At 37.6% G+C, this 11,648-nt stretch overlaps 1 protein-coding gene across 2 annotated transcripts; it reads left to right on the top strand.

Moving 5' to 3' along the window:
- The first annotated feature begins 1,539 nt into the window (after window positions 1-1,539).
- On the top strand, window positions 1,540-6,256 carry LOC108192341 (heparanase-like protein 1). 2 transcript variants are annotated; one of them, XM_017372288.2, is made up of 10 exons: window positions 1,540-1,680; window positions 2,097-2,354; window positions 2,540-2,576; window positions 2,729-2,912; window positions 3,299-3,447; window positions 3,546-3,779; window positions 4,382-4,571; window positions 4,688-4,813; window positions 4,941-5,040; window positions 5,636-6,256. In XM_017372288.2, the coding sequence occupies exons 2-10, from the start codon at window positions 2,145-2,147 to the stop codon at window positions 6,026-6,028; spliced, it is 1,623 nt and encodes a 540-aa protein (XP_017227777.1). In that variant the 5' UTR covers window positions 1,540-1,680; window positions 2,097-2,144; the 3' UTR covers window positions 6,029-6,256. The 2 variants fall into 2 exon arrangements, with proteins under 2 accessions (XP_017227777.1, XP_017227778.1); XM_017372289.2 differs by having other exon boundaries at window positions 1,671-1,801.
- The last annotated feature ends 5,392 nt before the right edge of the window (window positions 6,257-11,648 follow it).

The following is an 11,648-nucleotide window of genomic DNA, read 5'->3' as shown; positions in this document are numbered from 1 at the left end:
CCTTTCCGTTATCTTCTGCCGTTACCGTTAACTTTTGAAGGGGTATTTTGGGAAATTTTATTATATTTAATTAAAATCAGATCTTTATTTAAATTTCCCGACCATCTAAACGATATTTTCGGAAATTTATTTTTCGGTAGTCTGCAATATAATAGTGATCTGTGTCTATATCTTTATATGTAGTACTCCATATGTGTCCTAGGTAGTTTATCTTAGAGGACGAGAGTACGGATTTTTTTAGTCAGAAAGGAAATCTCAAAATTAACTTATGGAACTACATTTATAAAAAGTGGGAACCTTAAAATACGTGACAAGTAGTGGTAAATAACTATAAAGTCAAATGATACTATATATTTGTGAAGTCTTAAAATAATTCATAAAACTAAATTTTTTAGGTTCTTAAAATGCCTGTTAAACTCTCATACTTCAAGGTAAACTAGCTAAGGGACATATAGATGACTGTATATAATGTTATAGACACATATCATATCACCATAATATTGCAGACTACCACTATGTTTTTATAATGCTTGAAAAATAACATATTGTTAATAATCAAATCAAAACATAACGTTAGTGATAAAAAAAAATCCAATGTTTTTTCTGTATAAAATTTAATGTTGGTGTTTTTTTCCTTAAAAAAACACCAACATTAAATTTTATACAGAAAAAATAAAATAAAATAATTTTTAAAATTTTTTGGAGTCTCAAAATGCGTGTACAACTCTCGTCCTCCAAGGTAAACTACCTAGGACACTAAGATATAAACACATATCAGATCGCCATTATATTGCAGACTAACACTATATTTTAATAATACCAAAAAAAATAACATAGTGTTAATAATCAAATCCGAACCTAACGTTAGTGACAAAAAAAAGTCCGAACCTAACATCAGTGACAAAAAAGAAAAAAATTATAGTGCAGTGGTAGGTTTCTAAACAAATAATAAGTTGGGTGGCAAAAAAATCTATTTTCCCTATTTGAAATTAAGGTCATATTTATTCCTATACAATTTTTTTAAATGTTTCATCATTTCCATACATTCCAAATATAATAAATTTTTATAATATAATTATTATTACACTCGATTACTCTCTTCCACCATCTCAAATCTATTATCTATCACCAAATATAAATGAGTATTACCATTTTAACCACTTTTCATCTTATTTTACTAATTTTTCATACTTTTTCTTAATATTTATGTCCATACCCAATTGACGAGGGCAGAGGGAGCTGTTTGGTAATTATGGAACGGTTTGGATCACGTTAAAAATATATTTATTATTTATATATGAGAATTTAATTATAAATGAGAAGTAATTCTTAATTTATGTTATTTTATAATTTGTTTTAATATTTACGATTTATGAAATATGAAAAATATTAATAAAATTATTTATAAAATTAAAATTTAAAAATAAAAATAAATCGCCAAAAAGATAAAGATTTCGAACCTCTCATATTTTAATTTATAAATTATTTACACAGTGCGATAAGCCCATGAATTTAAAAAAACCTTGGCTAAACAGATCCTGTATGAAACACTTTTTTTAAAGCAAAAAGCAAGCACAAATTTGGATTGTGGTGGATAAAAGCAGTGTTCACTGGATTGATTCAACCCATCATTCTTCCTACTCTGTTGAACCCATTTAACCAAGCTGGCTGTTTGATTAAGTAAGTGCATTGTCACTTAAGCTGCATTTTTTAATAAGATTATATTCTATGTGCTCAAAGATTTGTGAATTGGAGCTTTGGGATCTGGGTTTCTACAATTACCTTAAACTAGTAGTATCTTGTAAGGAATAAATGTGATTACTTTGCTTTTACTTGTGGTATCCTTTGGTAGATTGATTTTTATATGTATGTACATATGATTGTGATGATTAGTTCAACTGTATGTCTTTTTTTTATCATACTCATCCATCTCACAACTTGTTCTTGTGCATCCTTGTACTGTTATGTAAATGAAGCTTATGTTGTCATGCATATTTAACTTATCATAATTGCTAGCTTGCTTTTTAATTTATTCAAAGAGAACCAAATTTCCAGAGTGAATATTAATTATCACTGATTGTTTGTTTTGGCATTAGCTCATTCAGATTAAAGAGAAAGGGGAAAGCTACTCGACAGAACCACCCATGGGTTGTTTTGCCCTTTTCTTCTTCTTTATGGCACCTCTTGCTTGCATACTGGCTCAAAATGTTCAAGACGCGGAACTTGTAGTTAATTCGACTGCACTACTTACTGAAACAGATGAAAATTTTATATGTGCTACTATCGATTGGTGGCCTCATGATAAGTGTAACTACAATCGTTGCCCGTGGGGCTATTCATCTGCGATAAATTTGGTAAGACTGGTACAAAGTTACTTTATCTTAAATTGGCAACTGCAAATTTATTTTTTGCTATTTCGTAGAAATGGCTAATTGCATTAGATTTGTATACATTAATATGCTCAAGTAGATTTGGTATATGGTTTCTATTTATAATCGACTCATTGAAAAGATGAAGCATTTGTTTTAAATCTTTTCAGGACTTGGATCATCCATTGCTATCAAAAGCTGTTAAAGGTTCATTATTGTGACGATTTCTATCAGGGGCTTCTTGTTGTTCGTATAATGAAGTTGACTAAAACATACTTTGTTTCTTACTTTCAGTTATAGGTTTTTAGCTATAAGTTATTTATTTCTTACCATTGACCAACTTTTCTGTGGGTTAACAGCTTTCAAAAGACTGAGAATAAGAGTTGGGGGTTCTCTGCAAGACCAAGTAAAGTATGACGTGGGAAACCTCAACTCCCCTTGTCATCCATTTGCAAAAGAGAGCAATGGGTTGTTTGGATATTCCAAGGGATGTTTGCACATGAGGAGGTGGGATGAACTAAACAACTTTTTCATTAAAACGGGGTAAGTTATCACTTGATAATTATATGATTTTCTTGTTCACCTTATTGATCGGTCTACTTGAATAGACCATATTTATGATTGTCAAATTAACTCATATTTTTAATCAACAAACCACAGAGATATCTTTTAGGCAATATCTTAGTTGCAGTAATATCAATGTGACTATAAATTATGATTATTTTTCCACAAAACTATGACCCCATAACATAAACAGAATTATTAGAGGAGCTGTGTTGGATATTTTCATGATCATGATCATGATGCTTTCTATTCTTCATAATTCCCCTTAAAACCTTGTCCATGTTACTGACCATATAACTTGTCTGTCCCCATATCACATAATGGCATCAAAATTTTGGCGTGCTTAACACATTGCTTTGTTTCAGCGCAATAATGACATTTGGCTTAAATGCACTATATGGGAGACACAAGATTAGACAAGGTGTTTGGGGAGGAGATTGGAATTCCAGCAATACCCAAGATTTTATAGAATTTACTATCTTTAAAGGCTACCAGATAGATTCGTGGGAGTTCGGTATTCTGTTATGACCTTTTCTTATTTCAAGGATTGTTATATAAACTCTCCAAGTCACTCAGCTTAACGTCACCCTTCAACCTATCTTCTGTTGTCAGGTAATGAACTAAGTGGCAAGGGAATTGGTGCAAGTGTTGGTGCTGAACAGTACGGAAAAGATATAATTAAACTAAAAGCTCTGTTAGACAAGTTGTACAAGAATTTTCACCCCAAACCCTTGCTCGTTGCACCAGGTGGATTTTATGAAAAGGAGTGGTATGATAAGCTCCTGAAGGTTTCAGGTTCAGACACTGTCGATGTTATGACACATCATATATACAATTTAGGACCAGGTATGTTTGACTGTTCATATGACTAAATTTATGACTTGACACCAGCACATACACCCCCTAATGCTTTTAGAATCAAATGCATGTTTCAATCAATATTTGATGCGGAATGAAAAGATTTCAGTTTTGCACGTTGTCAGTGTTATAACTCATCATATATACAATTCAGGGCCAGCTATGTGCCTCTTGTCATATGACACAATATATGACTCGACACCCAGACACTACTAATGCTTTAACAGTTAAATGCATGTTTCAATCAGTATTTAATGCAAAATGGACTCTGGAATAATTAGGACTTCTAAGTTTGACATATATTATGGGTTTATATCAGCTTGACAACCCCAAATACTTTGACAACAAAATGTATTTCCAATTCAAATTTATGCAAAATAGAATGCGCTTAAAATATTGCTTTTTCATTGGATCTTTATAGGAGTGACAGTGCAGTGTCCAATTCATGTAGTAGGCTATAAAAAATGTTCAAGTCTGTACCTAGTGCCCACTAAATAAATGCGTAGAATTTGTCGATTTGGAAATTCGGAACAGGTTATTACTTTTTTAGACTTTAATGAATTCTGAGTCGATAACTTTTTATGTTTCAGGTGTTGATCCTAATCTTGTGAATAAAATTTTGAACCCTCTCCATCTCAGTAGAGTAACAAAGACTTTTAGTAGTCTTGAACAGACAATTCAGGAAAATGGTCCTTGGGCTTCCGCTTGGGTTGGAGAATCTGGGGGAGCTTATAACAGCGGGGGCCGGCATGTGTCTGACACCTTTGTAAATAGCTTTTGGTAATTTTTTTGCCTAGTGGTTATTATGAATTTGACTCGGGGTCAATTGGGAGTAAAATTTCTTGCTAGTATCTGTCTAACAAAGTCAGCTGCTACTTATTAATACGCCATTGCAGGTATCTAGATCAGCTTGGAATTGCGTCAAAATTCAACACAAAGGTGTATTGCAGGCAGACTTTGATCGGTGGACACTATGGACTAATCAATGCGACAACTTTGGTACCCAACCCTGATTATTATAGGCAAGGCATTTAGCTCGCCAAAGTTCTTATCAACGTTTCATCTAGTACATTAGACTAAGTTGTTATAAAGGGTTTTGTCCATAAATGCTGTACTAAATCTGCTTTCTTGTTTATATTATCTTTATAGTGCGTTATTATGGCATCGACTTATGGGAAAAGGGGTTCTTTCTGTTGAAAGTAATGCTTCACCACATTTGCGCTATTACGCACATTGTTCAAAAGGAAGAGTAAGCATTCTATTATAATTTATATCTATTATCTACAGAAAAGAAGAAACCTTCTGCTTGGTACAAGTCAACTTGTATCTCCATCAACTTACAGTAAAATATAGCACTCCAATAATAATAATAACGGTCTTTAGGATAGAGAAATTTTTGATAAATGTTTCAGTCTTCGTTGCATATATGCTTCTTCTTTTTTTTAACACAAGTACCTTGCATCTAACCAAGATAAGTGGAAACTAATTGCTCACAGAGTGCTTTATGTTCATGCAGTCTGAGGTTATAACAGAGTGCTAAGATATGTGTTGACTGTTTAACATTATTTCACTGAGTCGAGTTATGTTCAAGCATTTAACACCAGACCTAGCCTTTTCTTTCGGGCTTTCTTAAATTTGATTCTCTCAGATATAGTTTTAACAGAGATCGATGTTACTCTGTTCTGTCGACTCTTGTTCAGTACAAATAAATAATTGAATGCAAGGTGCGCTAAATTGCTGTAATTATACTTGAATGCAAACTTTACCTTTGTTGAGAGATGTATCATATCAATATGTAAAACTTCTTTTAAATATAATAGCTCTCCTACTTCTTTCGTTTACAGGCTGGCGTTACTTTACTTCTTATTAACTTGAGCAACCAGACCTATTTTGAAGCAAGTGTTCAAAGTACAATGAGCAGCAAGTTGAGCGCCGGAAAGGAAACCACTTCAAGGAAAAATAAATTAGTGCATCATCTGAAGAAAACAATTTCATGGATTGGAGGCAAAACATCAGATGAAGACCTATATAGAGAAGAATACCACTTAACTCCCAAAGATGGAGAGATCCAAAGCAAAATTATGCTGCTAAATGGAATCCCATTAGTGCTTACGGATAATGGTGATATCCCAAGTTTAGCTCCGGTCCATGTGAACATAAACTCTCCGCTTTCAGTTGATCCTTTGTCCATCAAGTTCATAGTACTCCCCAACTTCAATGCTCCAGGGTGCAAATGATGTCCGAGACTTGCCTCCCTTTACTTGGATTAATATCTGAATACAATTGTATTATGACGCATGATTATGGTATTTATTGTCATTGAAAAAAATCAATGTTCACGGTAGTTATTGTAAGAGCTCCGATGGGTTAACAACCCTTTGTCAGCTTTTAAGAATTCCATCATTGTAACTGTATGTAAACTTCTGGCTGGAATTCATCAATATATGATAGAAAAACAATTGTAATTTGCTTGTGCAAACAATATGTATACTATCACCGCTATAGAACCTTGGAACAAGATTGTACTGAACTCTTTTAAATAGAGTTTTAAAATTTAAATCTAAATAGATATTTTTTGCATCAATGTTTGTGTTCAAAAATAGTTTTAAAATAGTAATATATAAACATGACATTTTTACATGTGCAGTTCTAGAAATAAGGCTAAAGAGGTTAAAGGTGCTAGGGTTCTTAGATTAAGGAGTTGTAAGAGGAACCGGACCCGTATATATATTGTATGTATAGCATCGCGCTCGAGAGAGAACCAATGTTTAAAATAGAACAATAGAACCACCAAGGTTCTGCTGCTGCGGAACCCTATATTTATCATAAATTTTCAGGATCCAAATCTCAATATATGTTTTTTTTGCATCGTTGTGTGTGTTCAAAAATAATTTTAAAATATAATACGTAAATAAGACATTTTTTCATTTGAAGTTCTGCTGCAGAACCCTAACTAATACTTTTTTTCATTTGAAGTTCTGTTGCAGAACCCTGACTAATACCAGAAATAATGTAATGATTCTAAGGGTTCTCTCCATAATGGTTATCTCTGGAACATGACTCGTATGTATCTATTAATTAATTTTCTTATTCGAAAATGTTAAATGTATACTAATTCATGAACTGGGCTGGTTGTAATTAGGTTAAAGCAAGTCCAATAGTTTACATATCTTATTACTTATTTGAATTTTAATCTTATTTCGCACATTGAAATAAGCATTTCAACTTCTTGTTTTGTAAAATTTTTAGTTCTTTTTCTTTTGCTTTTCCATAGGAAACAACTTGAGATGGAAAAGAGTTGCTTCAACAATTTCTTCTTGGTCGATTCTTTGTGAAAAATAAGAGTTTTGTGTTGGCCTTGCAAGCTCCTCATAATTAGACAATTTTGAGTTAAGCATATCGAGAAATGAAGGCACTTGATCACTGGAATTCGTCTCAAAACGCACCTAATAGTCAGACATCACAAAAAATGCAAGATTTAGATAATAAATTTGTATAAAAAATAACAAAATTTATACCGAATATGAAACCTGGCGTTGAGATTCTGTGATTCCATTTACTTGAATTGGGAGTGGTTTGATAAGAAAGTCTAGGATACCTTTTGTATTTCACTAGTAAAAATAAAAGGAGGGAAAGGAGAAAAGAGTGGAAAAGACTGGGAAAAGAAGGGAACAGATTAAACAAAAAAGCGATGATGTGCTAGTGATCACTAGCATATTGTTGGAGTGCCTTTTTTTTGGTACATTACCTAAACACGAGTTTAGGATTTCATCTAGGTAACATATTGAAATTGCAAGTCTGTTATGCCCAAAAATCAGCATGGGCCTCGGCAGGCCCATAGTCAAGATATGGATCATGGAGGTGGGCCTGTCCACCTCTATTTATGAAGATTATCTGGTTCCCCTGCTTGGGGGGAGGATTTGGCCGCGGATTCTGGAATCAATGATTGTTCTGGATTGAGTCCCTTGGGCTCATCATTCTAATAGGCCATCATATTGGTCAGCTCCCGCTACTTAAAAGATTTATAAAGACTTAAGGAGGACTCTACAGGGGTCATCATCCCTAGAGGTCATCATGAAGATAGAACAGCGAGCCTAGGGCCTCACTATCTCATGTCCTCATTATCCTTGGGGGTCATTATAGATGAAGGTTGCCAGTCTTGGGGGGGGGGTCCTCATCCCATGGCTCACTCTCCAGCTAGGCCTCTAGGCCTCAACCTCTCAACTACAAGGTGGCCTCATCGGAGAGGTCACGTGCTTTATTCAGCTAAGTCATTTGGGCTCTCGTCATTAGGGCTACGCCTTCCACTCCGGGTTACATCACCCGGTAAGATGATGATCAGATTACATCACCCCGTAAGATGATGATCGGGTTACATCACCCCGTAAGATGATGATCGGGTTACATCACCCCGTAAGATGATGATCGGGTTACATCACCCCATAAAATGATGAATGGGCTCCCTCGCCCCATAGAGGATGAACGGGCTCCCTTGCCCCATAGAGGATGATGAAGACGTGAAGGCTCGTGCCTGGACCCGTTGGGCCCACGAGTATGGATCTCAAGGTCTTTACCTCCGCTTATTGGATCATTATCTACATTTCGACCAGCTCCATGACAGCCTCTTGCCATATGGCCCTAGGCCATGCGAGTACGGGCCTCTTCTGACGGCAGCCCTCAAAGTCCCATGGACCTGGGCCCTGATGGACTGGACTGACACTTAGCCCATGCTAAGAAGTTTGGTCCGTAAGAACTACGTGGTAGCTTGAACCCCTATAAATAAGGGTACGTAGGCCTCTTGTGCTAATAATCTGATTCTTGCTGAGAAACACCTGAGAACACATTCTCTCTTTCTCTCAAGGATTAAACACAAGATCAGCTACATCATCCATCACTTCCCGTCCCGTGTTCTTCGCAGTTCCTTCCTATAATCACTCAAATACCCGCATCTGTTGTAACCAGTTTCTCCCGTTAACAATTTGGCGACCAAAGTGGGAGATCAAAACATTTTAGGGAGAAAGATGAGCCATAGGAAGAACAAGTCCAAGAGAGCATGGAGGACCTCTCTAGGAGGCCTCGATGAGGAGAATAGTGCGGTCCCTCGTACTGATGAGCTCGAAAGGGGACACCTGGATACTCTTGAAGGAGAGACCCCAATATGTGATCCCATCATTAAATATCTCTGAGGAGATGAAGACCATGACATCTAAGATGGCCAAGATGGAGAAGCAAACCAGCAAGAAGAAAAGAGGCTTTAAGAAGACTGTTCACCTCTCAAAAGGCAGGAGAGCCTCAAAAGTTACCCCCAAGAATTTGGAGAATGATTTTGAACGAGAGGACGATGACGATAGGACACTTGAAACAGGCGAGGTACCACTAAGTCAGCAAGAGAGGCCAAACATAAAACAAGGAGGAAAGAGAACACCAACGCAGAGAGGAGTGACCCCCTCTCATTATGACGAGAGGAGGCGGTCTCACCACTCAAGGTCCACGACGGGAGAGATCCCCTCCTTATCATTCCCGCCGACAATCTAGGTGATAAGTGGATTTTATATACACTTGGAAGCGTTCATTTTGACTTAAGTTGATGATTTGGCCTCAAGCGTGTGGTGTTTTTGATGTGTTTTTATGTTCATTTGTCTAGGGTGCCTAGATGGAGAATAAAGGGTGGTTGCAAGTGCAAAAAGGTGGAAAAATGGCGAAGGAATCGAGCGAAAGGCAACGGAGGAAGGGAACAGACGCATTAGAATGGCACGGGGCTGCCAAAGTGGCGCGCCCGTGCCATACCAACAGCATGGTGGCGCGCCCACCCCACCCTGACGGGAGAAAAATCTCGTTTGGCCTGTTTCGGAGCGTTTTGATGGCCCGGTTGCAAGGGCACATAAAGAAAAGAGGAATAGAGAAAAGAAATCATCTAGAGTTAGTGGAGAGAGCACGTGACGGCTACGGAGAAGATCTAGCTTTAATATTTTCACTTTTGTAATTCTTCGAAGTAGGCGTAACTTTGGATGCTTGTCTCGGATTTGTTTTCATAACTTTGATTCTCGTACTTTCGTATTGTTTTAGACATATTCCTATCATGTTTACATTCGAACCCATGATGATGAGAAGTTCGATTATGAACTCATCGTTGTCATAGGATTCTAGTAGATTTATATATGGATTTCAGTACTTGATTTGCCTTAAATATTTGTGTGATGAATGTTTGATTTCCTCTTATTGGTTGTGCTTATTCTTCTTGGATGCGTAGCTAACATCTAAGTTGTTTTTTAATCTTTATTGAAGCGAAAGTGGATATATAGAGTTAGAACTTTCCATGCGAGCATAAGTTTATGTTTTTGACATACATGATTGGTGGTGTGATTTTAACCATCTTGCATCGCCCTATGTAATCTTGATAGATAACTTGTTCGTACCATTATGTTTTCAAATCTTATAGACATACAAGGTCTAAGTATAATTGGTGTCTGTTCGACTTCTATCTTAATTGTGGATGTGGAATAATATGGTATACGTTTATCGAAAGATAGTGTGTAGCAGTTTCTTGTTATCTGATTAGTTATCAACCATCACATAGCGAAAAAAGCATAACTCTGAATGAAGTAGTTATTGAAGTTTGAATCCCATGTTTTAATTCACAAAAGTAATTTGAGTTTAATCACTTAGTTTATAATTTTAGTTCAGTAATTCAATTTCAATTAGTTAAAGTAGATAACAACCTCCAATTTGATACTCGTCTTAGCAATGAATAATAATCATATATTGTTGCATAAGTGCATAATTCTTGATTACACCAGTCTCTGTGGGAACGAACTTAATTGAATTCTATATTACATGTGACCACGTACGCTTGCGTGATTTTGTGCGAACGCTAGGCTGCGGAATAATGAGGATGAGGGAGAATCTAAGATTCAGGGCAGTAGGAGAAATGATCCTCCCCTTCTCTCCATAATGATAATTATGAGAGCGGCCCCCTAATAATGACGACCTGGGGAATTTGAACGTGAAAGACTTGAGGAGCACCCTGGAGGGGTTGTCACCCTTGGGGATCGTTACCCTGAGGGGTCCTCGTTTGGAGGGATCCTCACCCTGTGGGGTCGTCACCCTGGAGGGGTCATCACCCAGGGGGGTCGCTACAAGTATCAGCAATGAGCAATGAGCCTAGGGGTCACTACCTGTTGGCCTCGCTGTCCCATGGCCTCGCTGCCCTTTGGCCTCGTTTTACCTCGAGGTCGTCATTGTTGAAGACGTCTAGGGAGCCTCCCTTATTTTGAAGAATTATCAAGGCATAAGGATTTCTCAAATGGGCCTCCTTTACTTAGAAGATTTATCAAGGTTCAAGCCCCTTCCTCTGGAGAGGGGTCGTTACGTGGACACAGGACTGCCCCCAGGGTTGCTATACTAGGTCTCGCTATCTCGGGGTTGCTTCACCAGGAGTCGCTCCCTCGGGGTCACTCCCTGAGGGCCGCTTCACCTAGGGTCGCTCGACTGGGGATCGTTGTATCTCGGGATCCCTTCACCAAGAGTAGTTCCCTCGGGTCGCTCCCTGAGGGTCACTTCACCTTGCGTTGCTTCACTAGGAGTCTTTCCCTCGGGGTCGCTCCCTGAGGGTCGCTTCACCTGGGGTCGATGTACCTCGGGATTTCTTCACCAGGAGTTTCTCCTTCGGGGTGGCTCTCTAAGGGCCGTTTCACCTGGGGATGCTCCATCTGGGGTCGCTATATCTCGGTCACTTCAAATGGCGTCGCTCCACCGGGGGTCGCTGTATCCTGGGGTCGCTTCCTGAGGGTCGCTTCTCTTAGGGTCGCTCCACCGGGGGTCGCTGTATCTCGGGTTCGCTCCCGGAGGGTCGCTTCA

The sequence above is a fragment of the Daucus carota genome, chromosome 4, assembly GCF_001625215.2.
Source record: "Daucus carota subsp. sativus chromosome 4, DH1 v3.0, whole genome shotgun sequence".
Taxonomy (NCBI): domain Eukaryota; kingdom Viridiplantae; phylum Streptophyta; class Magnoliopsida; order Apiales; family Apiaceae; genus Daucus; species Daucus carota.
This window is presented reverse-complemented; position numbering and strand designations above follow the sequence as displayed.

Excerpts from the sequence above, each read along its gene's own strand:
- LOC108192341 (XM_017372288.2), top strand. The coding sequence starts at position 2,145 with ATGGGTTGTTTTGCCCTTTTCTTCTTCTTTATGGCACCTCTTGCTTGC. Across the intron at positions 2,913-3,298 it reads AACTTTTTCATTAAAACGGG|CGCAATAATGACATTTGGCT; the intron begins GTAAGTTATCAC and ends GCTTTGTTTCAG. Across the intron at positions 3,780-4,381 it reads TATATACAATTTAGGACCAG|GTGTTGATCCTAATCTTGTG; the intron begins GTATGTTTGACT and ends TTTATGTTTCAG.